This window comes from Apiospora marii (assembly GCF_038362585.1).
Source record: "Apiospora marii strain CBS 49790 chromosome Unknown utg000005l_segment0_segment0, whole genome shotgun sequence".
NCBI classification, from domain to species: Eukaryota; Fungi; Ascomycota; class Sordariomycetes; order Amphisphaeriales; family Apiosporaceae; genus Apiospora; species Apiospora marii.
The window spans coordinates 978,576-1,005,641 of record NW_027117377.1 but is presented as its reverse complement, the minus strand read 5'-3'; the positions used below and the strand labels follow the sequence as shown (position 1 = coordinate 1,005,641).

Sequence of the window (27,066 nt, the reverse complement as noted above, 5' to 3'; positions counted from 1 at the left end):
GGGGAATTGAAACAAAGACTGGACCCTACATCGTGCAACCCCTCTTGCAGGTAGGCAACCCCCCTGTAACCCTCTGACGCAACTGCTCACGAGCTGTGGTTTGGGCCAGTCACAGTGGGTTTTTGGGCCTAGGGAGCCTAGCGAATGCCCGCAAATTGATAGCTCTCGGGGGGAGCTTCTGCTTCTGATCGGGACAGCTTGCTTAGCTTCCCCACCTCGCCCACTGCCTGCCCGCGCGCCGCGGCCTCTCTCTGCCTCGCTCGCCTGCACCTGAGCATCAAATCGTCGAAAGCCGATCCAGTCTGCCCGTCCTACCAACCACCAACCTCTCCGCCTTCAAAGTTCTTGACCCGCCCTTTGCCAATAAATAGAACAGAACACTTCTTCGTGACTCCTCCAGATATTTCCTAGGCTCGTCGTATGCTTTCTGAAGCAGATGCGTTCCCAATTTCCTGGTTGCTGAGTTAGCTGGGCTGGGAAGGACGACCAATCTACAACAAATTGACCACCGAATAATACTTGACGCTCCAGTTGTTCTTCTTCTGCCTGTTGCTGCACCAAGCCGCCTTCGCTTAGGCGCCAGCTATATCTCATCTGATCCTTGGCCAAAGCTCTAATCCATATAGTCTTTCCTCGCGCTCGACCCGGACCTCGGTATCTAACAGTTTCCTGGGATCCTTGGCCGCTTACCGCCGTCCACTCCTCCGTCTCTCCCACTGGTCACAATAGTCTGCCTCTCTCAACATGCCTGACACAGCCCTCAACTTCGTCACCTTTAACCAGGACGACAGCTGTCTCGCTGTCGGTACCTCGAAGGGTTTCCGCATCTTCCACACCGACCCTTTCAACAAGATCTTCAGCAGCGACGATGGCGACATCACCATCATCGAGATGCTCTTCTCCACCTCCCTCGTCGCCATCATTCTGTCTCCGCGCCACCTGATAATACAAAACACCAAGAGGGCCTCCATAATCTGCGAGCTGACGTTCCCGTCGGCCGTCCTTGCCGTCCGCCTGAACCGCAAGCGACTGTCGGTGGTGCTGGAGGACGAGATATACCTCTACGACATTTCCAACATGTCGCTGTTGACCAACATTGCAACCTCTCCCAACCCCAACAAGATTGTCGCCCTCTCCCCCTCCTCGGAGAACTGCTACCTGGCCTACCCCCTGCCGAAGTCTCGCGAAGACGGCCCCGACAAACGCCCCGCGCATGCGCCTCCCGCCTCGCTATATGCCCCCGTCACCACCGGCGATGTCCTCATCTACGATACCCTGACCCTGAAGGCCGTCAACGTCATCGAGGCCCATCGATCCCCGCTCTCCTTCATCGAGATGAATAGCGACGGAACACTATTGGCCACGGCCAGCGAGACTGGCACCATCATCAGGGTATTTTCTGTGCCCAAGGGACATAAGCTCTTCCAGTTCCGCCGCGGTACCTATCCAAGCACTATATACAGCATGTCCTTCAATATGGCCAGCTCCCTGCTCTGCGTATCTTCTACCACCGACACGGTTCACATCTTCCGTCTGCAACAGCCCCCACAGAACCAGAATAGCATCATGGCCTCTGATGCTGCGGCCGCCACCGGATCCCCTCGTGCAGATCGCTGGTCAAGGAGTCGTAGCTACGACAGTGGCAACGACTCTCCCAGCAGCACGACCGGTTCTCCCCCGAGCGACGCCGCGGAAGCGAGACAGCCAGCTCCAGCAACGAATACCAGTAATAGCCATAGAAGGCAGAGCGGGTCGTTCAGCAGCATACTTCGGCGCTCCTCACAGATTATGGGCCGCAGCGTCGCCGGGGTGGTAGGCAACTATCTGCCGCAGACCGTGACGGAGATGTGGGAGCCGATGCGCGACTTCGCCTACATCAAGCTGCCCAAGTCTTCCATCGCCGCGTCGAAGCCAGGAGGCGGCGCTCCGGGGCAGCAACTTAGGAGCGTTGTGGCCATGAGCAGCACCAGCCCGCAGGTCATGGTGGTGACAAACGACGGCGGGTTCTACGTCTATAACATCGACATGGAACAGGGCGGAGAAGGCTACCTCGTTAAGCAGTATTCGTACGTTGCTCCTTCTGAAGATTTGACATTCCCCGGGCATTTGGACTAATACTATGTAACAGAGTATTGGGTGGCGACGACAAACTTGACTCGTCTGGCTACGGGCCCTAGAGCAAAGCTGTGGCCGACTACTCATGTTCGCGTGCCGTTATTCGGCCAACGTGAGAGGCCATGAAATGGGTTTTACGTGCTGTGTGTCAGCAGCGATGAGCACGAGCGGCAGGCAGGCAGGCAGGCAGGCAGACAGAAGGAGGGGATGGGAGCAACAAGTCACGAGCGAGTGAGAGGGCAGCAAAGGAGCGATGCTGGCACCCCAACTACTACTTGGGCTTCCTGCGTTTTCCGACCCCCTTTTTTACTATCCTCATATCTTTTTTTCGGCTTTTTTGAACTTGGCTTTCTGCATCAGCGTTCGGCGCCGAGGGTAATCTTGGTTGGGTTGATTTTCTCCAGTAGTAGTTGTATGTGTGTGGGTGGTCGTTTTGAAACACATATATCGGTGCTCTACTGCTTATCGTCGTCATCATGGCAATACAATTGCCCCCATCCTTCTCCTCTACTGAGGTTCAAGGTAGAGAAAGTAATTAATCAGCGAAACAATTTTTATCTGCTTCATTGGGAATCTATCTACATGCCGTCAATCTCCATCATCTCCGCCTCCTCGTCCTCGTCAATATCGTAGTCGTCCCGCGCCGCCTGCTCGGCCATCATCTTACGATAAGCCTCGCCCGTCTTGGCCTCCTCGCGAAGCCTGCGGATGTTTTCCTCGTCCTGCTGGGCCTGGTGGGCGCGGAGGTCGTCGAGGCTCCAAACGCTGACGCCGTCTTGGTCTTTGGCCTTGAAGGGCTGGGCCATCTCGCGCAGGAAGCGCTTGGCCGCGATGACGGCCATGTCGGTGCTCAGGTTGCCGTCGACCTCCTGCATCGCCCCGTTGATCCACATGGGCAGCTGCGTCCGCTTCTTCTGGAACCGCCGGTCCGCCAGCACCATGATGCCGTAGTCGTCCTTGCCGCGGAGCACGCGGCCCAGGCACTGCGCCGCGTGCCGCATCGCGTCGAAGGACAGGAAATCATTCTCGCGGATCTTGTAGACCTCGCGCATGAACTCGAGGCGCGCTTTGAGGATACGTGACTCGGTGTACTACGATAGGTCAGTCAGCAACGCAAGCGTGTATATGAGGGGGAAAAGAAAACAGAGGATGTGTGTGTACTAACCTGGAATGGGACGCCTATGCACAGCACGGTTCTGCCGTATTGGTGATCGAAATCGATACCCTCCGAGACCTTTCCACGGGCGACACAAAGCAGAACGGCGCCTCGGCCGTTGCAGCAAGCCGTTCTGTAGGTCTCCAGCGCCAACGATGTCTCCTGGGCGTCGGGCGTCTCGACCAAAATGAGTTTGTACTTCCACACCTGGTCCAATATGCCCATTCCTTGCCACATACTGATGATGGACTCCATGTACAAGTAGGATGGAAAGAAGACGACCATGCCGTCGGGAGTGGCCTTGGCAAACTCGGTAAGGAGGTTACCGTAGTTTCGAACCACGCTGGGCTCATTGCGAACCTGGAAGCCAGTAGACACAGGAGCTTGGTCGCTTCCACGGGTCACAATCATGGGCAAGAAGGACCTTCTCGCCAACGTCATGGTATACGACTGCTGGACTTTGGCGTCGAAGCCAAGCATTTTGGGGTACATTTCCAGCGGGGAAAGGGTTCCCGAAGTTATGATGATGGCGCTGAACCGATCCAACACGGGCTTGATGGCGATTGCAGCATCGAGACAGGTAAAATGCAGTACCGGATTCGGGACCTCAGCTGTGTCTGATTCAAAAGGCTCCAGAATCAGTAAAAAGCCTTTCTCGTACGTAGCGACCAGGGTCGCGAATGTGGCCACCTCTTGTAAGGGCTGATAATCCTCAATGTTGGTGAGCTCCAACGTCCGTACGAGCGATGTCAGACGTTCTGCACAGAAGCGCAGCGGCTTCTTCTCTATGAAGGTGTGTTCTTTCAGGTGGCTCAGGAAAGCCGGAGGCGTCTCTGAGATGACCTGTCGCACCTTCATTCGCGTCTTGAGGTACTCGATGAATCGTTTCAAGAAAGCCACGAAATGCTCAGCACGGCGTATGTTACCCGGGACTGCTTCTGTCAGGAGATCGTCCGGCAGCACGGGGTTTGCCATGAAGGTTTGCTCTTGCCGAGCTTCGTCTTGGTCCCTCAAACCCTCCACTAATTTCTGGTACTCGTTCTCTAGCTGCTCTCGATCTGTTTCCTTCATCTCGTTGATTTTACGTTCCAGGTTCTGCGCACCCCTTGTGGCCTTCTTCAGAGAGTCGTCTGTTATGTCGGTGCTAAGAGATTCTATGCAGACGTTGTCGATATTGTGAGCCTCGTCGAAGACGATGATGCAATCCTTGGAGAATTCCTTGGATACCCTCTCCGCGATCTTGGGGTCGAGTAGATAGTGGTAAGAGTAGATGATGACATTGCAGTATTGCATCATTCGCCTCGCGGTGAAGTACGGGCATTGCTTGTGCTGTTCTCCGTACACGAGGAGGTCTTCGAGCGTCCAGACACCGTTGGGGATCAAGTTGTGCGGCTCGAGAAGGTCCAAGTTATCGTGGTAGATGCAGAGGTCCACGTTTTCGCCCTTCTCCTTCTTTTCTTTGACGAAACCGGCTGTCAAGCTCCGGCACTTGGCATCCACCACGGTGCCGCTCTTCTCGCGCTTGACGGATGGATGAAGACACAGGTTCTTTCGACTTGTCAGGCCAAGACCTCGGAACTCCTCGACGTGGCCCAACTCTTCAGCGCGGTACTTCATCAGGGATTGCAACTCTACCAAGGCCTTCTCGATCTCGGACATGGTACGCGAGCAGTAGATCAGCTTCCTCGGTTCCGGCTGATGCTGCTGATAGGCAACAATAAGAGACAGCAGTGACACGGTTTTTCCTGTGCCCGAAGGCATCTCCAGAACACCTTTGCCACCGCCGTTATCCAGGGTTTGCTTCAGGGCACACATGTAGGCATATTGCTCCGGGTATATCCGTGGGTACGGGAAGAGCACCGGCAAGTCGTCGATGAAGAACTTCATCTTGGCGAATGCTGGTCTGGATGCTTTGGGGGAACAAGATACAGGAAGGGTAATGGAGCTAGCTTCGACCACGAGCTACAAGCGACCGCAGGAATAAACCGTCTTAATTATTCCACTTACTCCAGGAAAAAACAGTGGAATAAGCTACTGGCATTGAAGTCTGGCTTGGAATGTAGACTTGATTGAGTAGCCACTTCTGGACCCTTTGGCTGCCGGTACAGCTTACCAAATGAGTGATGATTCAACGCGTCCACATCAGTTCTGTCAGCCCAGGCGTTCGAGCCTCATCAAACTACGGCTCGCCTTCAATGGTTCCACCGGTAGCGCAGACTGTCCGCAATCTCGCGATGGCTGCCAGGTTTTTGTCGATGGTGAAGTTCTTTGGGAGGGATGGAATTGCTTTCGATGACCTGGGCTGGCCTTGCATCTTTCAATCGATAGGCGCAGCTGGATAAGGTGGGAAGTTAGCACTAACTTGAGGTCAGAGCTCGTGCCACAGGTGGCGTGTCTCTAGAAATTGTGGCTGGTAGCGGCAACTGCCAAACTAACTGGAATCTGATGTTGCCATGCCTCGAGCCAATTGGAATGGACTACCAACCTTAATCAAGCAACAGTCTCTTAAGCTTCAAGATTCAAATTATCTCCAGTGGACTTACAAGAGATCTCCACCCCGCCAGCAGCGGCCCGAAGACCGCTTGTTATAAGACGTCCGGACTGAGAATTCTGCTGAAGCCTTCGATACGATACGGCTCTCCGACCAGCCCCATACGCGAGTGCTTTTCACAAGAACCAGTCGCTTCGGTGACCTTTGTATTCGCTTACCTCAGTGAAGGGAGTAAACAGGTAAAACAGCTGTATTTTCGTACAATAAAGTCCAGAAACATATCTACCATCTCACAAAAAGTAAAGTTCCTGCCATCGGCGTTCCGTATTGCTACAACAACATATCAAGTTCGTGAGGAACCCGGTTGGTGTCCTTGTATGGCCAGAACCGGTGGCATACATGGGTTCGCTTCATCATGCGTGACCCTCGACCCGGTCCACGTTTGAGGAGGTTGCCTAGTCGACTCGGATGGCGGATGGAGCCTCGGGCTATGGAGTTAAACTCGCATGCCAGGCGTTGGCCGGAGACGCAGACGCCATAGACGGGCATAGCCATGACTTGACTACATCCAAGGCTTGCGGTCTTTCTACGAGCCCTGTGCACCTCAAAAGCCACCGGATCTTTTGTCTCTCAAGTCTGCGAGTGATGAAATGAGATCTGACGATGGGTCGACCGCCTCCTCATGAAAGTTTCTTGCACCGCCTCAATTTCTGGTTTAAAAATAGGAATCGTCAGGAGCCGTGCCGCACACAGGCACGGTTGCAATTTGGATCATGGTGTGGCTTTGGTCGTTCCCAGGTGGCGATGCTACGACGAAGGCGCACTCTGGTCACCAATGATCAAGATGGCCGGAGTGGCATGACGTCTCGCGCTCCTCAATATTCACTGCACACTTCCTATTACCCAGGAATTTCTTGCGTATATCAGTGATGTATTATGGCGCTTACCCGCGTGCCTCCATTATGGTAATCAAGATAATTACTGATGTCACAATGGTCAAGTATTGGTTTACCCGATGCCCACGAGATCATAGGGGCTATACAAGTACGTCAGTACATGGAGATGGTTGGTTCTGGCGCGGCTGAGTGAGTCGAATGCAGAGCTTTCCTGAACAGCACGCTAAACCTCAGGCATTGCTACTGTAGATGGTCAAGGAGATGGGGGCCAGCAATGGGGTCCTGGGGTGGATAATGAAGACGTCTTTCATTGTCCAGGCCATGGTCGAGGTCTGGTTGAGACCGAGGAATGATGCTGTCTTGGCGCTGTCGAAATGTACCATGACGCATTCTTATATTTCCCTAGAGAAAACGACGCTAAGTAGCTAGCAGGCGTTTCTTCAACCCGCATGGCGTACCCGTCCGCATGCTACTAAGGTTTGATCCTTCCATCTGTAACGGGTTGGCACCTGGTCCGCTAACGCTCCTGCCAGATTCACCCAGGCCCACGTAATTATAGTCGAACCAGAAAAACACAGACAAAGCAGATATCTTGATATCACAACAAGCTCGCGATCGCATCCGTGCAGAATCCGCGGAGGACTCCGGCGACTGTGCTTTCCGAGGCTTCAACGCAGATCGATAAGGGGGGCATTAAAAACCTACATACTTGTCAAAGTTAGTGGCATTCGTTGATCAAGAGCACGAGCACGCCCAACGTCGTCGATGCGCGGTATCTTTTAGTTCCAACTCTTAGCGCGTCCCCGCCTGAGTCCTCTGCTACGTAGCACTTGTATTTAGCCCTCTTCTCTTTAACTTTACCAAATGTAGGTATTTGATGTCAATACAGACAGCCCGCTAGCACTGATTTCCTGGCAGGGCTGGGGCTGGTTGGTTGGTCGCTGGCGGGTGGTTGAACCCTGAAGCCTGCCCTCAATCAGACGGGTTCATCCCTTCAACGGTGCGTTTGCGGGATCGCATTAGCCCACCAGTGCTCAATGCTCTCTCCTGCGCAGTCCTTTTCGCTAGCGGCCGCCTCGCAAACAAATGCCATTTCTATTCCAGTATCAAGCCCGGGTCAACCCAGTCAATAGACTAGTAGCCCCGTCCAGAACCCAGTCGTCCGGCACCCGGATTCGTCCTGGGCAATCACTGGAGCCAATGCCCAAGAAAGCAAGCAGCTCGTCTTGTCCATCAAACAATGAAGATGCTGACTGCACACCCTAATCTCAATCTCACCCAGGTCGACACACCAACTGCCACGTTTCTACCTAGCATCAGCAGATCGTGCTGACCTCCTTACCAGCGCGATCTCCTACTACCTCGAACTATGCAGCTGGTATCTGCCGTGTCTTCTACCAACATGTCAGGATTTTGTGCATATCTTGAAGAAAGCTCGTGTGCTCAAAGTACAGAGCCGTAGTCTGGCCCGTCTTTCTTTGTAAGGGCTGTGTCAGTGTCACCCTTGCGCATGCCCTGGAACCACTTCAATACAGCACTGGCCGGCCGCGGATCAGCAGCCGCCGCTAGCTTATTGGGTGACGAAGATATGGCACCCTCATCCTTGCAGAAAGTCGCAAGTCGCCAAAAGTTCACTGCATCGCTCCAGTCTCCCAGTCCTCTGGTTACAGCAATTTGGACTGCATACCATTGATGGCACATACCCACAACCTTACGTACATGCACGGCATGTACTGTACGTATCTTTCCAAAGGCCGGTTTACATATCTTCAACATCATCGTCGTCATATGCCGTCCCTCCCCCCCATTCGCAGCCTGACCATACGTGGCGTGGCGGTGCATGCGCACTACGGCAAGTAGAAGGAAGAGATGGGTTGCACTGCCGAGGCGCTTCTCTGCTATTGGTTTCTATTCTTGCACACTGGCTATAGTGTGCGATATAGACCCTGTGTAACCAAAACGGTCCCCAGCTAACGGTCGGTAGCGCACATATTGATGGGTGCGGTATCTTTTAATCTTGCGGCTGGGTGGGGGTGTTGAGTACATCCTAATGTACCTGTCATCTCATCTCCTCATCAGCCTTAAGGGGAGGAGCACAGCACAGCACGGCGCACATCAGGTGGTTTCCCGTCTTGGTGTGGTAAAGCCAAGTCCTGGGGCATGAACTGGGTGAGGCGGCATCGACAAACGGGATACACAAGATCAAGACTGGAGATGGAACTTGCCGGGCTTCATGTACGTGAACGGCTGTATCGGGCCATATCGTCGCCGGCCGGACCACATGACAGGCAAGCAAAAGCTCAATCCCAGCAGAAAAAAAGTCGACGTGCCTTAACACCGGGACAGATCCACTGCTATCAATACATTACCCACTGCCAAGCGACCCCTACCCATTCCCTAAACCAAACCACCGCGCCTGCGTCAATCCCTCCGTCTCAGTCTCTCTGTTGTCTCTGGCTTCATTTTGTTCCGCCTAGCTCGCTTGATATCCTGTCCTCCCCAGACCTCTCTATGTATGTACCTCATTTTCTTCTTCTCCTCCTCCACCTTTGGGGTATCTCGTCCCATCAACCATACTTGCCTAGGCTCTGGCAGTTGTCTTCAGGCGCACTGCCGTCTGTGCTAGGCCAATCTCGGTCGATTGAACGGATGAAACTTACGCTCTCTCGTCTCCATCAAGAGAGCTACCTACATACCGGTTAGCTTCCCAGTTGTCGCGCTTATTTGATATACGCCTAACCATGGATTCCCAATGGTTACACTAGCTGCTGCCCGGTCAGGGCTGTCTGCCATATCTGCTATATCGCTGGCTACGACGGATGACTCGAGTCCGATGCGGCCTGGATTACTTAATCGTCTATGCGCGCGCATTACATGCATACTTAATACATACATACATGGCTACACCTGCAATACTGACATGGGAGAAGGGCTCCTGGTTGTGTCGGCTGTCTTGCCTCTCTGAGCCGAGGAGCATGGTGCTCACAGCTGATTTTGCTGTTCATCCGAGCTGTCACAAAGATGTACCTCGAGTACCTTTCGGTATTCTACCAACCAGATGCGTACACCGGTACAGAGTGGGTGTGGGTATGGATGGATGCTGTTCAGACCCACCACGGACCTATTACACTTCATTGCCAATTGCCTTTTTGGGTGCTCTATATGCAAGGTATTCTTTGACTAGAGTGCTAGCTACAGGATTCCCCTACCCTGTTGCTGCTTTCCCTCCTACCTCCTCGGCCCCCAAATCTCTACAGACCATGGGATGGGATGGCATGAGGGAGGATGAGGGTTGTGGTACCCGCTGCGGGACCTCGACCACACCCCCAGCCGCTGCGACTCTATGAGACTACTCGAAATGATCAACAGGCAGAAGCCTGCCTTATGAGATGTATGGGGTAACACCAGCCCTGGTTCCCCCGATTCTGCCTTAGACGATGTGCGGTGCCTCGCTCGCCTCTCCATCTTTAACACGCCTATAATCTACCTCTCAACTCGACTTGGCCATGGTAGAGGGGCAGTGTGAGGCAGTGTGGGTTGCTCACTTAACCACATCACTTTTGACTGTCCTGTCCCTGGGAGGCGCCAGGCCAACCCCGGGGCGTGAGCGGAGTAAACCAGGGTCCTTTGGCTAAGTACATATAATATTCCTACCAATGCCCGCACATGGCTAGCAAGACTATATGAAGACCTCGCACACTTTATCGAAATCTCAAGTTGAAAGCGCTTATAGCCATCTGCTGCATTCGCCTGGATACATAACTGCTCAGTCTCCTTCGATCAAAATCCCTCTGCTCTGTTGTGTTGGGCCACCCTCTAAAATCCTCCGGATCTGCTCAGCTTGGAAGAATCCCACCGATCCCCTCTTCGACAGCACCCCCCTGTACAAATCAGCCTTGACTTGCACCACAGGCCAAATGGAGCATCACTCACCACCGGCGCTGACGAGATCTCCCGTGTCCTCGCCCAACACGGACTATCCGTCCCCTGACATGGGAGACAGCGTTTACAAACTCGAATTTATATATGACCATATTTGCAGCATGAATCCCGAGCCATCTCTGCCCTCTTCAGATTCCATGACTTCGGCTGCGGAGTGGGACGAGTCGAATATGCTGCATAACTCCTCTACTGGGGAGGTTCCTCCGACCATTCCCTCTATGGACTACGACGCGTTTGCCGGGTACGACTCAACCTTTTCACCGGCTTACACACACGACGCATTTTCATCCCATTCATCCCACGCTCAACACCACCACCACCACCAACCCAGAACATTATCACACACTCCGGAGCCCATAACCGGAGGCAACTATCCTTATCCTCATAGTGTTTCTCCGGCGCCGCGCCTAAAAATGGAGAGCCATTCCGGCTATCGCAGCCCGCCCGATGCATCTCAGTACCCCTCTCCCCATTCCCAGCATGCACTCCCCGTGACCATGGGTGGCTACAGCTCTGCCAGTAGTACTTCCAACTACATGACAGAACCTCCCTCCCACTCCTGGTCCAGACCTGAGTACCCGCCCCTGGATGCGGAACCCTACAGGCTATCTGGCCCGAGCTACTTGGAGCCTGCCGGGCGGTCGCCCTCCCTATCTCAAAGGGCGGCCGCTCACCGGGCACCTCGCACGAAGCAGCGCCGCCTAACGACTAGAGACGAGGCCAACTTTCAGTGCGACGTCAAGGGATGCGGGAAGCTGTTCAGCCGGAGCTACAACTTCAAGGCCCATCTCGAAACTCACGACGAGAAGCGGGAGTACCCCTTTCCCTGCCAGGTGGAAGGTTGCACCAAGAAGTTTGTACGGAAGACCGACCTTTCGAGGCACCACCGAAGCGTGCACATGAAGGAGCGTAACCACAAGTGCGACTTCTGTGGCCGCACCTTTGCCCGCAAGGACACTCTTCGGAGGTAAGGCTTTCGCTCTTTTCATCTTTTCGAAACCTTCTAGACATGCAATGCTAACGCAATCAAATTAGGCATATGGAAGACGGCTGCTCCAAGAGATTTGACATCAGCACGCTCAACGTACGCAACGAGGGCTACGATCTCCACGGCGCTCGCTCCTCGTCGAGGATTGATCACATCCCATCCGCGCAACTTCCGCCGCTCACTGCTTCGCAGACGCGCAGTTCCAACCTGAGCGTGCTAGAACCAGCGTCGTCGTTACTCCGGCGACATATGTAATCCGCCCGAGAGACAATATTAGAGATGACTTTTTGGAGTTTGGGGGTTTTATGGTTACGACTCTCTTTGGTTTCCTGCATTGGGAATTCTTTGAATATTATGCGCTAGATACCTCCACGGTCATTGGTATGGGACATGTCCTCGGGGTGGACGATACTGAGAACCGCATTGAGGCGGTTCCCTTTGGATAGCATTCGTGGGCCTTTGCTTTGATTGATATCCCCAACCATGTACAACAACTACATACTAAAATTACGAGAACATCCAACATCAAATTGATGGATAGGACAAGGAAGGAACGAGATGGTTTGAGAGGGGAACATTGGCCTTATCGAGGATCGGGCCTGCCCTAGAAATTCACATGTACCTTAGGCATCCAGCAACCCGCCGATAGAGAACCAGACACACAGTCCCTCCCTCGCACATCCCATGACTGCTACCACGACCACTACCACTGCGACTTACATGAATGTAATGCAGCATAGAATCCACTTTCCAGTGTCCGAGTCCCTCCACCAGACGACCACGGCTTCGCTCCATGCCGACCTGCCTTAGCTAAGCAAGCAGGCGAACGGAGACGGGCCACGGGAGGTGGGCTCTGGGAAAGAATGCCAAAATGCCGAACCTACCCAAGCACCTCAGTACCGTACTTTCATGACCAATTGGCCACTACTACTATGGTGCATGCAGGCAGAGTCCAAGCTCTCTTCCGCCCGCAACCCCCAGCCCTGCACCCGTGCAAGTCTGCGGCACAGCAAGACAGAAGAAGCCCAGTGCCCAGGGCACCTGCACCTAAAAACAGAATTGTTGAAGAGGCGCTGCCACCTCTTCCACCACGCTGGGTCCGCCGTTTGCTTTCGATGTTCTGGGCCTGGACCCTGAGCGACGAGGTCCCGCTACCTCGGTAGAATACTCCTGATCACGGGGATTGCTTCTCTTTGCGGCGAGAGCATGTCGTCCAGGACATTCTCATATACTTACTCACTTACCCTGACCCAGCCCCAAGCCCACAATCGGCAATAGCAGCGAGATTTTGGTAACAGTTTCTATGAGTCCGCCCTTCTTGCCCGTCCTCGTCCTGAGAAACCACCTAGACACACACATCGAAAAGGCGGGAGGCCAAGAGCAAGAGAGACACCGCCGGCCAAGGATGGTGCATCAACAATGCATGCCGCGGAAGCGAGAAAGATGAGCACTAAACCCTTCTGCTCCAGGGATCGACCACCTCAATTACGTGATGTTACCTACTTACCCATAGCTATCGTACACAGACCAGACTCGTCCTTTCTGCTCCTCCGTCCTTTTTCATTTTCCCACCCCGACTGGGCAAGAGCCAGATCCCCATATCTAACTGTGCCCACCCCTGCCTGACACCAGTCAGGCCCAGCCCAGTATGGACTTGGACTTGGGCCACAGTCAACGCCGCCGCCGCCTGGCCGCGCCCCTCCCCAGCCCATGTCGCAGCAAGCAGATCACATCTTCCCCCAACCTTATTTATTGGCTTTGTATATGAAGCTAATAGAAAAAGGACGTTCGTGATGGGTCTTCCGCACCCGCACGTCTTGCTTAGGGACCTTGTGGAACGAGGTTGTCGGTCCGGCGAAGCTCGTTTCTAAAAACAATCAAAACGACGAACACAGATACGGACGGTCTCCCCCCAGGGGTCTCCATTCATTACACGACTTTTGTATCAAACCAAAAGGGCAGTGAGATGATTCAGTTGAAATTAGGTATTTTGGTTCCTGTGATGATCTATATGTCTTACTATACGACTTCATGCCCTGCTGCGAGATTCTGCCTACTGTGCTGGCATGGTAAGGGGGTATCGTTTTCATTGATGCCGATACGAAGTTGGGTTCTGACTTTTACTTTTTTGCCTTTTCCGATCTGACAACTGACATCCCTACGTTTCGCCTTGCGGACAATATGGCGGAAGTTACGTGAGCGAGAGACAGCGCGCGCTTGCGTTTACAAACTTCACTTTCCTAGTCCATAACCAGTAGGGCTGCATCGCACCGTTCTTGGGGGCACGGTTGCTAGGGGGAGCCGCGCCGCACGCACGCCCTCCTTGCTTAAAAAAAGAAGCATCTTACACGGGAAGCCTTCTCCTCTTTCTATGTCGTTCGTCCGTTCGTCAACGGGAAGACTAAGACAAGTGGCGCCCTAGGGAACAAGAAGTACGCCGCAGGAGCGCACCGTCCATCTACATGTCTCTGCCGCATGTGTTTCATCCAGGAACGGAACGATGACTGTGCTAGCTTACGGCATTTACATGGCTTTTCATTTCACTCTTGGCGGTATAAGAGAAGAAATGAGAGTATGACCCCAGAAGATCAGGGCATATTCTGCCATACACTCTCTACTTCTCTCCAGTACAGTAGCAAGCTTGCGCGGGCAGAAACCCCAGCAGTGAGCGACTTTGCCAACAAATGCGCCGAGTTGCCCAAAGCAGCAAAAAATAACGACATGCGTAGCAATACGGGGGACATTGGCTGTGGACCCTGTAAGCCCGGCTTGAGCCCTTCTTTCCCTTCTCCCCCTGCTCCATTTCCCAATTCATCTAATTTGGCATCGGACGACAAAGAGAAGCTTGGGGATGGTCGAGACGGAGAAAGCACATTAGCTAACCGTCTCTCTTCCTCTCTCTCTCTCCCTCTCTCCAGGCAGCTACATACTGTCAAGCAGCTCTCGGAGGGACTGTGAACTGGAATCATGCCACAGTACTTTTTAGTAGGCCCCGTCCGGAGGAATCATCCACTTAATTATCCCCGTCTCCAAACTGGGTCCATCCAAAGAACGGGTCATCCATGAAAAGTACGCCGTTATGGATCGTGCCCGCCCCTTGTTAATTGGTCCACCCAGCCTAAGCCCAGTGCAGGAATCTGACACTTTTTGCACAGACTTTTGGCTCTTTTGGCTGTACCAATGGCGGGTATTAGTATGATAACGACTGATTGGTGCATCTGCGAGAGCAAAACTGCTTGCTGATTGGCTCAATACGCGATGTGCATGGTACCAGGCCCTATGGGCTGTGGAATTAAGAAAAGGGCACATCACAGCACTTTATTACTCACTTACACAGATGGTAAGGTGTTTGTCTGGAGGTTGAGCCGGCGAGAATACTCCTGGCCCCCAAATCCTCCTGATGACTGGATTACCTGCCAGCAAGGCTCCGTTATACTAACCTATATTGCAGGTAGCACAATCGATCTGGAGGCGGTCCGTCACATTGATCCTCCTGCCTCCCCCCTCCCAGGCTTTCTTTTTTTGTGTTGTGCTTGCGAGGCTTAGCGCAGTCCCACTACATCGTCACCTAATCTGCCCGGCAGGACTTTGTGTTAGTGTGGCTGCGCTGCGGACGCTATTGAAAGATATCACGTTTATACTTGCTGTGATCAGGATGTATACTGGTCCCAGTGGTGTTACACAGAGGCGGTGCGAGATTAGCCGCGACACGCCCAGCTCACAACCAGACACAAACAAGCATTGTTGCTGCTGGGGACATGACCCAAACATCACAACACGTAGCATCAGATCATACCTACCAGGGCGGCGGTGCACCCTCTTTCTCTATCTTGTTGTTGTGGTTAATGGGGGGTTCTGTGTCCTTGTGTAACCAGACCCCCGAGTTGTGCCGCGGACTATTACGATTCGACTTATCCTTTACGGATGTGTTGTTCGTCTTGTCTTGCAGGCGACGGGGAGGGGGCTCAACCGGCATTAATCTCTATTCAATGCCAGGCTCCTGATTGGGTTGTTCGCCTAACCCCCTTGCTCACCGGCCCCCCTCCTCCCAGCCAAGAATAGGTGGCTTATGTAAGATGGGTTCGTCCAATTCAAAGAAGCTGATATTGAGGTAGCGAGAGAGCCACCGCTCCTGATACCACTTTCCTTGAGTGAGCTGTCGTCCACCATGGCTATCTGCCGATCTCGAACCCAACCAGCAAACAATTGCCAGCCAGCTTGCGAACCTCCATCCAAGACGGACACATGCGGCCCCAAAAGCCCAGAAGCCGGCCCTCGAATGAAGGAATGAAACAGGGCGTGCCCACTGCCGCTAATTGGAAAAGATAGAGTCGGTGCAACGTCAGGTGGGATTTTGGATCTGCCACCCGTCAATTTGGTGGGATGGATCCTCCTGGAATGCACCTCGCTCGCTCGCCGGCCGGCCGGTTTGATTTATTAGGGTGCCTGGCCTGGGTTTGGGACCTCGAATGGCTTTTGCTCTGCCCTTCCCTGTACAAAAGGACGGCCGGCGGATCCACGCCATGGGGGGACGGGGTGCTGTACCGAAGCAAGTACCTTTCAGTTGCTTGCCGTACCGCAAGTACTCAGGTATTTTGCTGAAATTCTGGGGTTCCATCTGGACGAACCACCAACCATCGGTCGGGAAGTGGATTTGACAAGCTCGGAAAGATGGGCATTTCTACTTTCCACACGCACATGCATCGCATTCGAATCACACTTCCGAGCAGTTTTCCTTGGAGGCTAGACCAAGCTAATTTTGACCTCTTTCCCCATTGCCCAATTGCCATTTAATGGATCCTCCGGGCCTCTGGGTCATCGCAGTGCTGTCTTTCCTGCGACTCGATATACAGCCCATCCCCCAGCTGTTTTGATTACTCAATGCAAGCATGCTACGCTACGCTGCATGGTCTTTTCGATTGATTGCATATCTGCAACGTCCATGCCATGATACCATGGCAGCAATCCGATACGGCCAAGAGCAGGATGCATATCGAGTAGTATGTAGGAAGAAGACACTGCATTGCACACATACACTCATACATACATACATTCATTACCCCTTTGGAATGATGTCGATAATATATATTGTAGAAGGATGGGGAACAAGGTTCTGACAAGGCATTTCGAGCCCTGGATCGCCGGCATGATTGGGCAAAGTCCTCAGCCGTCGTCACAGCCAGAGGGGCAGACAGCAATGTCCTGATTTGGTCATTCATCGTCCTGCCCCCCTCTCTTATGTACACACCATGCCGGCCGCCGGTCTGACTGGATGCCCGTGAATGAGAGTCTTCTGGTGAGATTCCCGAAGAAGGTGCTGACAGGGCGCACCTGCGCCGTCCGCCAACAGCCAGCTAGCTCACCCGCGTGCGCGCGTCAGTTTGTTTGCGCCTCCCGTCTGCTTCTTTCCCCAGTCAGCCTTAAAGGAACGCCCCCGAAAAAACTTGTCGCAGTTGCGCGCTTGATTGCTTGCTTGCTTTGGGGGAGGCGCACACACACCCGACATCGCGTGTCGTGACTGGTCCCGACTTTCTGGAAACGAGGAACCGACGATGCTTCCGGAAAAATTTTGTTTTGATTGCGCCGCCGCCATACAGTACATGCGCAGGTACTTACGTGCGCTTGACCAGTATCTCCCCCCTGTCCTTCTTTTGGTCTTGCTTTCTTTCTATATCTACCCCATGATGCGGACACACACACACACACACACAAACGGGAATAAGAGCAACCGGCAAGGGTGGCGGACTTTCACAGTGCTTTGTTCGTGTTCAGGTAATAAATGACAATATATGCAAAGAGTGATCTTGAAATGGGACAGAAAATGGAGGATGTAATGGGACGGGCGGCGGGGGTGGTGTCTTCCACTTTCCAACTCGCAATGCGTCTTGCAAGAGAGCTGGGGTTATGTCCGCCATGTTTGGCAGACAAGAGGCGAGCTGCCACCACGAAGGAGCGGGCTTGGCAGTCTCCCCCCTCGGACCAGGGTCTCGTTTCCCCTTTTTCGACACTGCCGCCCAACGTGGTTAGCCTGGAGTATAGCCCCCTGTCGGGCTCCCCCACGCACATATCATTGGCTCCTTTACGTATGTGGGTGGTGGTGGTGGTGGTGGTGGTGGTGTGTGTGATGCATGTTCCTATAGGGCTACCACTTTACTTTATTTCCCCCCTCCGATCCTGCCTGCAGTACATACTGGCTAGGCGCCTCTGGAACTGATCGTCGGCCCATCGTCCATCAGGGTTCCTCTCTTATGCATTATGGGCCGGTTTTAACCAGCTTACATACCACACATTGCTACCGTTATTGTTGTTGTTGCTGCTGCTGATGATGATGGCGAGATGAGTTGTCTTCCGTTACACAAGGTTGGTTGACTGATGGCTGACGGTCAGCAACAGGAGAGACTCTTCTCATAGGCTCCAGCGCGGGGACTATTCGCTTCGCACTTTTGTTACACAGAGCGCTGACTGGCTACTGATGGTTACACACATACACACACACACATGCATATGCGCGAGGCAGTGAATGAGGGGAAGGGGTGTTGCTTTGTCGGAATATCATGATTCTCAGAACCTACACACTCTACATCCACTCACCCCAACAAGTACTGACTAATTTAATCGCATGTTCACACGGTGAGGTGAGAGCCAATACGATGTAAGAGTTAGTGGTGGGCACACAACAATATGGCTGCCTTGAATCGAGTCTTCTCCTCCGCACCCCTTCCCGTCTTTCTATTGGCGTATGTTCACCACTCGGTATCTACTCAGAAAGGACTTGAAGATCAAGTTCCCAAGTCGAATTGAACGGACGGCAAAGAGCAGCAGAGGCTTCATGGGTCTAAGTCTGGGTTGGACGGTTGCTAATCGTCATAAAGCCGAGCCCCCTCGTAGTAGAAGCCACGGGCTTTCCACTGCAATGGCCAAAGTAACCAACTCACACACGGCAAGGGTATATATGCCGAAATTTGATGTCGTGCCTGTAGCTGCTAGTTATTTACTATTCATAGAAACCGTATGGGAGGCATGGTCACAGAGCGGCGCCTACCAAAGACCATGCCGGCCGAGGCGATCGACGGCCTTGTCTCGATGATATGCCTTGCCGTCCTACTCCTCCTCGCACCCACCCCACGCATAAGCATAATAAGACCATGCCGGTGTTCTAGAAGAGGACTTCAATAGATACTGAGGTTACCATGTAGTGCCTCCTGTATGATATAGGCAGCAAGTCCATAACGTCCCATCTTACCTGCATCATGCGCTGGTCGCTATCCGATGGGTACCCCAATCCTTCGGCCAGGAAGTATTTCTGCCTGGCCCGCGCTTAGATTGCCATGTGGGATGGATGGCGTGGCACCCCGGCCAGCTGACGGTCGCTTCCTTCGCGCGCTTACACATCCTGACTGACTGGTTCTCCAATCTGCCTTACGAGCCGCCTGCTCAGAAGGTGTTAACTTTGCAACTGCGTGGGCCCCTGGGCTGGGCTCTGGTCTCCTGGGGAACCGAGCCCCCTAATGCTATGCTTTATTGCTGCTGTTCCCAGGGGGAGGCAGGCGGGGGGTAAAGGGGGGCCAGGGCAGACTGTTTTTTATGCGGCGCAGAACCTGTCTTCGCCTGAGTCTTCGACAGTACATTGTGCAATCTTGACACTAGCCCCCCCTGGGTCTTAGTACCCACGACACGAAGATGTACACAATATTGAGACCCAGCGACCAGGCACAGTTCTGCTGTCATTTCGTTCGTCGGGGCCATCTCGTCGGGCCCGACGTGCCTGTCTCTCCTATGCAATGTGAGATCACCGATCTAGGTCACAGCTACTTGGGCCCTTGTGTACATGCTATCTGCGCCGCCGGAATATCCCATACCAGGAGGGTTGTCGAACGAGTAGGGAGGTCACCTATGGTCCCCCGGAAGCCAGCTTCCGAAAGTACCTCCCTCTTCCTCCTCGATGTGCGATTACGTCAAGCTCAGGGGGAGAGCTAGCTAGCTTTCTCCCCTTTAGATTGAGAAGGATTCGTTCGCGTCGTCATCATCGGCAATACCGTCAAGACTAGCTAGGCCCCCGGCATGATTGCCGCCTCGTCGACCAGTGTCATTTCGGGTCAGGGTCGAGGACAAGAAAGAAATAGGGGCATGTATTGTTTAGGTTGTGCTTCTTTGAGACCTAGTGAAGTGCGAGGAAAGCGCGAGTAGCCAGAAGTCTCCGGTAACTCAGCAACTCGTATCCCATGCCACTCATTCATCCACGTCTGATTGTCGACGTATTCCTCACAGGGGCGGGGGATGAGGGTGTTCTTGCCGAAAGTGCCATGCGCTCGCCTATGTCGTGTTCCCCGTGTCAGAACCCGTGTCAGGGCATTGCAGGGAGGATTTGTCAGCTCGCCGTTTCTCTCTGATTTCTCATTTCTCGATTAGCTGTCAGGGGCTTGGTAGGACTTCTCGTAGGTAGTAGCAGCATCCTCACGCGTCAAGCGGCCTGGAACCATTGGCTCATTGACCCACCAGTGAATGTCCTTCACAGTTCGCGCTGCGAAAGGCGCTCCGCGGGGGATTGCCTAGGGTGAGGAGCGCATCTTTAACTGTACCCCCTACCGCCTACGCAACTGCGCTTGGAGAGGAGTTGCAGGCATGATACTCCCGGGGGGGTATCTTGCGACGGCGCAGGCTTTTGACCTCCTGTTCCATGCAGGTCGACTAGGCGCAAAATCATGGCCTAATCCAATGCAAGTGACTGATCAGGTATTTTCGGAGACAATCTGGTTGACCCCCTTCGAGAGCATAAGTCGTGCTGCAGTACATGTACGCATGCATACAGCATTGATTACCAAAACGCGTGTCCACGGTCTGGCTAGTCGCCGATTACGTTTACTATCCGGGATTGGTGGATAGGGGACTACCTCATTCCTAGTCGCCGATAACGCCCGTGTCATTCGGGTGCTTAGGCGAAGAGCTGAGAAGTCTGGTGTTACAGAACAATATCATCCCCAGTCTCATCTATATTTAGCCACGCCGCCCAGTGTCAGTTGGTTGCTCCCGATGCTCAGATCCTGTAGGCCTCGTATGGATCTGGCAGACGACGGCTGGGACTGGCCGGTAAGGCTGATGGAGGGAAGAGGTGTTGGAGAAGGTTAACCCCACGTAGCGAGGGAAAGAAGAATGGAAGCATGGAGGAAGAAGCATGCTCCTCGCTTGCTCAAACCGCTCTGGAAGGATTGTGCTGCGCCATCGATGGGTAGCTATTGAAACCTTCATGGGCGGTAGATGTGTGTTGCAATGACCAGTTATAGGCGACCTGTCAGCCAGTGGTGCCAGTGTTTCAGCGTCCCATCCATCCCACTCCAATCCAGAGTCAGAGCCAGGGTAGCGATAACGCCTTTTGGTTTGGGCGGTGGTGGACGGCTAACGGGCCAACCCAGTGTGCGCATCCACACGTGGCAGGGGAGGATTCCGATGCTTGACGCTCGCTTCTGCAGCGCATATGGGAGGTACATAGGGTACGCAGGCTGGACTGAAAGTACGTGCCTGCATTGCAGCAGCAGCACTCGTTCGAATCAAATGAAGAGAGAGTCGATCGCTATTTTCACGTCACCCCCGGGGTCCTTGAAATCTTCGCCAATGCGTGTAATTTCACTGAGAGCTTCATGGCTTAGCAATTCATTCACGTATTGACAGAGTCAAACGCGATCCTGCCCAGGCCGCCGGCAGGGTTCGAGCTTTCCTCTGCTGCAACGGTCGTAGTGATGGGCGGTTGTTGAAGAAGGTACAAACGTCACGTCATGCACCGATGAGAGATCCCGAAATTTTGATTTGGGGTCTGGCGTGCATAATCCCATATATCCTGAGGTACAGTGAGTGTCACATTGAATTTAATGCAGAAACTTGATGTCTTGACCTGTATGTGAATGAGTGTCTGTACATACGGGCATGTAGCACGCCCCTGAATTGTGCGAGTACACGGGGGACGCGAAAGAAACAGTGCAACGACATTCGAAAATGGCTTCAAACGAACAAAGGTAAGTCTATGTCGGACTTAAGGTGTTATCGTGGAACGCTCTCAAGCGAATGTTGTGTTGCTTGTGTCTCTCTAGGGAGGAGCTACGGCTGAACAAGATGGAGACCGATTGCGTCACCAGTCCGTCACTTCGCGAAAATGGGAAAACGCTACGGAGTAGATATCAGTCACTTCCATGGACGGCATTTTCATGTCACTGCTTGAAATAATTGAAGAATCAAACATCCGAATACACTATTGACATAGCTCAAAAGGGTAACAATAAGGCTCTGGAGAAGAACATCGACCCTTATACACCAACCGATCATCACAGATCCAATGGCAGAAAAGGCCCAACAAGTCGACCGTTCCATCGAGAACATCCGGAGAGACCTCGAAGTGCTCCGGAACGCCGGCGCGCTCCGGCCGGAGCAATATGCTTCCATCACGGCGCAGCTCCCGGTTCGTTGACCTTTCTTCTCCAACGAACTAGTCACGACTGATAATCCAACAGGCACCCGGTGGCTACAAAAGCAACTACGTCGATGCCCGGTACGGCGGCGGCGGTTACCCGGCACCACCGCCCAACATCAACCCCAGTTTCCCGCAAGCCATCGCCCAGCAGGCGCAGGATCCCAACCACCCCGCCAACCCGAAGCACAGCAAGGTTCGTTTGGTCCCCTATGTTAGATGTAATAAGAACTCACTGCAAGTGAACGACCTCACTAACTACTACATACGTCCCTACTCTCTAGCACGCCGAATGGGCCAAGTCGCTGGCCGAGAGGTTCGGCAACGCCATGGTCCTTGGCGGAGGTGCCACGCTGGGATCTGACGGTATGTCCCGTCCTCATTGCTATCTTGCGGATTCCCGCCAGGCTGACATTTCATCTCGCAGTGGTGAACAGTGCCTTTAACGCGTTGAAGAAATAAGGCAAGTATAATGATATATGTACGCAGTGGCCATCGGACCTGACTGGGAATATGCAAGTCATAGAAGAGGGGATATCTTCAAAGTATCAAATACTCATTATATGGTTGATGAACACGAGCCCAAAAGCGGGAACAGGAGAAGCAGGGAAGGGACAGAAAGCAATTGGGTATTCGCTATGCGTCTAACCACCGAGTCAAATGTAAAAAGGCAATCAATCAACGCCAGTCTCCAAACATGCAATCTCTACACTTGACGTGTTCTTCCTCTTCTTTCTTTCTTTCCTCCGTCTCTCTCCGTCTCTCTTTCTCTCAAGACATATCCGGCAACGCCCGCCTCTTCGCCTTCATCGCCCGCATAGCCGGCAACGTATTCGCCTTGCCCGGCTTCCGCCCAATCTCCATGCAGAACATGCGGATGAAGTCGTGGTTGGCCCAGTAGCTCGAGTGCGCGCTCAGCATGTTGAGGTACTGCAGCTCGAGGGGCCCGCCGCCCGAGCGCAGGAAGTAGTCGATCTGCCCGTTGTCGTTGAGCAGGAACGCCTTCTTCTCCGCCACCTCCTCGCGCGTGAAGTCGTGCACCTCGAGCTCCAGGTTCGACGGCAGCCGCAGCGCCGGCGGCGGCTTGGCCATGGCCGGGTTGTTGCTCGCCTGGCTGCTCGTGCCCGGCACCAGACTCCACACGGCATTGCCCATCGACTGGAACAGCGTCGTCGTGGCGCTCGGCACGTAGGCCGTCTTCAGGCTGGCCGCGTACTTAGGGTCAATCGTCCCGTTCAGGAAATAAGCAACGGGATCTTCTCGAGCCAGAATGTTGTAGACGTTGTCAACGGCAAGGCATCCGAACTGCCCGGCTTCGCCGACCACAGAGCCAGATACTATGTCAGCCGGATCAGCTCCTGGCTTACGGCGTCCCCTCCGCGGTATCAGGGCACCCCGCTCGAGCAGGAGGAAGAACGCCGACGGGCTGCCCACGAGGAACAGATTCTTCGTGTCAAACTCGAAGTGTTGCAGTGACATTTCTTTGCTTAGATCCAACGTTGGCGTAACGGTGGGTTGCCAGGACAGAATCTCTAGAGCCATGGCGCTACCCAGACTGTGCCCGATTATGTGTACACGGCCTCTTTCGGAGAAGCCGGGATTGTTACGACACCATAGCCTATAGACCCGGTTGGCTTCGCCGACCAGAGCCGCTATCATCTTCGGTTTGTGATGCGACATGTAAAAAGGGATGTCGAACATGATATCGGATATCATGGATCGGACTGCCGGTATCGTAGGGGGCTCGATATCTTTCAGGCCAAAGCCCTCGGGCATATAATCGGCCTTGTCGTCCTCCTTCATGGGACCGCCTTCTTCAAAGGAGAGTTTCTGGCGCCAGTTGACAGGCAGCACCATGATGCCATTCTGGCCCTCCCGCAGAACTGACCGGACTACATCGCCCCCGAGTTCCAGATTCACGGCTCTTCGAAAGGCATTGATGGCGTGGGTAAAGTGGTAGCTCTCGACCTTCTCTGCAAGCTTCTGGCCGATGCCGTGGGCAACGAGCACAAGGTCCGTCACCTGCCCGCGTTCCTTCTCTGTCTTACAACCTGGGCAAACACCCGGGCCGGTGCTTTCCTGGGAGGCGCCGGCAGCAGAGCTGGGATTGGTTGGATGGGCCACCTGGCTTTTCTTCTTTTCATGAAGCTTGGCCCAGGCGGCAGCATCGAAACCTCGCACAACCGGAATGCCAATAGTGATGCCTTTAGCGATCTTAGCCACTGGTCTTCGGCCGTAATAAGCGGAAGGTTTCAGACTAGGCTTGAGCAAGAAGGCACTGTCCTTATCCTTGTAGATGACATGGTACTGGTCGTACTTCCGGTGAGACTGGTCTTGGATGTAATTGTCCTCGTTGGAAGAAGGCAAAAGGTTTCCCTCGGCAGCCGCCTCGCCCCGAAAGCAGCGCGCGGCACAGAACGGATTACTTGGAATGACTGGTTCTGGAGGCACCTTCGACTTCGCAGCGGCCTCGTCCAACTCCTTTGGCCACAAGCGGTGAGAAACCTTCTCTTCTCCATCCGGGCCGACCTCAACCGCGCACCGCAGCTCGTCACGCCACGTTTCCGTATGCGGCTTCAGTTCTCGGTATCCTGCTTCCAGCTGATTGGCCACCGCTGTATCAATAGGCATCATAGTATCTCTTTCCAATAGTTAGCCAGCCAGTACTGGGCAAATGAGAAGTGGGAAGAAACATACTTGTAGAACCATGTCGCCCGCTGTACAGCTGCTATGTCATTGATAGGCGACCAGTATATGGGTTTCATCTGCAAAGCTGGCAGTGTCACTTCATGAAGTCTCGACACGCCAACGGGCACTGCGACAGCTGCCTTGGCTCTGGGTTTCCTACCACGTTCAGGCATGGTCGATGGCATCTCAGCAGCAGACTGTTCAGGTGACATTGGCCGTTCCCTGCTCGGTTTCTCCTCGGCCATCATCCTGCTTTCGATCAAGGATGAGGGGCCTCGAGGAAGAGAGTTGTTTGGAGAGTAGTGAATAGTCTCTGGAGTCCCGACTCTGACGAAGGGCATCCCCGAGATTCCGTCATCTGCAACACTGGCTCGAACAGATATCGGACTGCTTGCATGAGCCTCGATCGGAGAGCCACGTGCGGTCAGGGATGACGGAGAACGGGCCCGGGATTCACGGCGACTCTGAGATGCCGATTCCGATTTCCTGCCAAAAGTCCTGCGACCTATGTCATTTGGAAGATCTGCCAACGAGGTATTCTCTTTGGAATTCGCGAGAAAGGCAGCCTTGGCCAGAGACTCGGATTTGGAGTGGCTCATCGACGCATGCCGGCGTGTGACGGAAGCGGTGGCATCTGTCCGCAACGTCTTCATATAAACCATGACCTCACGGGCCAGCCTATCCCTATCCAACGCGAGTTGACGCTTCCTTGCCACAGAACAGAACGAGGTGCGAAGCTGGATGCCGACATCCGACAAGAGCTCTGGGCAGCATAGGGGCAGCTCCGTCTCGGTATCTGACATGGGGTCGATGTCGGGCAGCGTGAGCTCATGACCCGGACCTTCGCGGGCGTGTTTCTCCTTATGTTTGATAGCCAAGTCGTGTACGATCTCTTCCAGCCTCTCTGTATTCGCCTTGGCCAACGAAGGGCTCGGGCTGCGGTTGCGGCGCGCTTGGTCGTGGTTACGGCAGTATTCGTCCGAGGCCAGCCCCAGCCAGGCCTTCTCCAGGGCATTGTTGTCGCCACGGGAAAAGGGACGAAGAACGAGTCCCTTGGCGGACCTCGCGTCTGCCGCGCCTGCTATCGTGGAGGTGGAGAGAGGATCGTCGATGGGGATCGCGGAGGTGTAGAAGAACTGGGCGTTCACCGGCGGAATGGCGTTGCCGTCGTCGTCGGCGGTCTGAGAGAAAGGGCGGGCTACCGGGGCCAGGCGGCACTTTGGCCCATAGTTGTGCTGCGCATCAGCATCCAAGTGCTGATGGCCAGCTGCTTGGGGCATTTTGTTATTGTCACTGTTGTTTAGCTGGACGGGCAAATGTCACACAAGAAAAGGGTGTCTTGTCTTGCACCTGAGGGCGATCTCGTCGCAGCGACTGTGGGTGCGTAGGGGTCGAGTTCCCGCGGTCGAAACACTACCAACGCCCGAGTTGGCTCGGACAAAAAGCCACTTCTTCCCCTTCACGTCATTTGCTGGCTTTATAGGGGGTTTTCAAAACAAGTGTCTGCCTAGAGCAGGATGGAATCAAGTCACTCGAAGTACGGCTAGGAAGAAGAAGGCCACGCGTGCCCCCAGCAAACATCGGATGGCATTATCTTCTTCTTCTTGGGGGGAAAGCGTCTGGAAGGGAAGCCAATCCTAAAATGGGGAGAGTTGGGTAACCTGACCTAGGCTTCCCGGTCTTACCAGAGAGGGAGGCAAAGGAAAAAAGAGGTCAGCTGGGAAACGTGCGCATGAGTTTGGCCATCAGCTAGAGAGTTCTTTTTTGGATTCCCAAACTCCACCCTAAATCGCGGGCAACTAAATGCAGAAGCACATGGTGCTGCTGCTGCTTGCTGCGCTGCTTTGTTGTCGTTGACAAGGGTCGGGTCAGACTGATGCACGAAAGAGCCGACATTGTGAAATCCCACAACCCGCTTGATGACGTGGTTGTTTGTGGCTTGCGCAGTGGCTTGCCTCCCGCAGCTGTTCTATTTATTCCATGTGGCTGCAACGAGGGTGGTATTCAATTCAATATTGAACACGACAACACGACAATACGAAAGAGAGAGAGAGCAGATCAGCATGCCAAGTCTAACGGGATCTACAATACATATATTGAGCTGTTTCCCCTTGAAGACATCGGGCTCCGTTGCAGGAAAACCAATAAATTGTATCAGTACTACACAAAAGAAACGAACCATGGCTGGCCCCAACAGCGTCTCTTACTGTACGCCCAATGCCCCTAGCAAAAGGCCACTTGTGAGACATTGGGATATTTGTAGTTGCTTCGAGCTCCTGCGATATGTCAGGCACCAAAAAAAGCAAGAGAGGTGGTGAGGTAGGTGGCTCGCGC

The 27,066-nt window shown here is 53.8% G+C and overlaps 5 protein-coding genes across 5 annotated transcripts; 3 read left to right on the top strand and 2 right to left on the bottom strand.

Annotated features, from left to right (window-relative positions):
* Positions 1–744: 744 nt before the first annotated feature.
* PG985_008205 (uncharacterized protein) lies at positions 745–2,177 on the top strand (the record flags this gene model as incomplete). Its single annotated transcript, XM_066827973.1, has 2 exons — positions 745–2,066; positions 2,129–2,177. The coding sequence occupies 2 exons, from the start codon at positions 745–747 to the stop codon at positions 2,175–2,177; spliced, it is 1,371 nt and encodes a 456-aa protein (XP_066682885.1).
* Positions 2,178–2,693: 516 nt separating this feature from the next.
* PG985_008204 (DNA repair helicase) lies at positions 2,694–5,158 on the bottom strand (the record flags this gene model as incomplete). Its single annotated transcript, XM_066827972.1, has 2 exons — positions 2,694–3,206; positions 3,281–5,158. The coding sequence occupies 2 exons, from the start codon at positions 5,156–5,158 to the stop codon at positions 2,694–2,696; spliced, it is 2,391 nt and encodes a 796-aa protein (XP_066682884.1).
* Positions 5,159–10,575: 5,417 nt separating this feature from the next.
* Positions 10,576–11,843, top strand: PG985_008203 (uncharacterized protein; the record flags this gene model as incomplete). Its single annotated transcript, XM_066827971.1, has 2 exons — positions 10,576–11,567; positions 11,636–11,843. The coding sequence occupies 2 exons, from the start codon at positions 10,576–10,578 to the stop codon at positions 11,841–11,843; spliced, it is 1,200 nt and encodes a 399-aa protein (XP_066682883.1).
* Positions 11,844–21,912: 10,069 nt separating this feature from the next.
* Positions 21,913–22,506, top strand: PG985_008202 (uncharacterized protein; the record flags this gene model as incomplete). Its single annotated transcript, XM_066827970.1, has 4 exons — positions 21,913–22,035; positions 22,088–22,240; positions 22,329–22,410; positions 22,472–22,506. 4 exons carry the CDS (start codon positions 21,913–21,915, stop codon positions 22,504–22,506), a joined length of 393 nt encoding a protein of 130 aa, XP_066682882.1.
* Positions 22,507–22,815: 309 nt separating this feature from the next.
* On the bottom strand, positions 22,816–26,012 carry PG985_008201 (uncharacterized protein; the record flags this gene model as incomplete). The annotated part of the gene is made up of 2 exons (XM_066827969.1): positions 22,816–24,685; positions 24,742–26,012. 2 exons carry the CDS (start codon positions 26,010–26,012, stop codon positions 22,816–22,818), a joined length of 3,141 nt encoding a protein of 1,046 aa, XP_066682881.1.
* Positions 26,013–27,066: the final 1,054 nt, after the last annotated feature.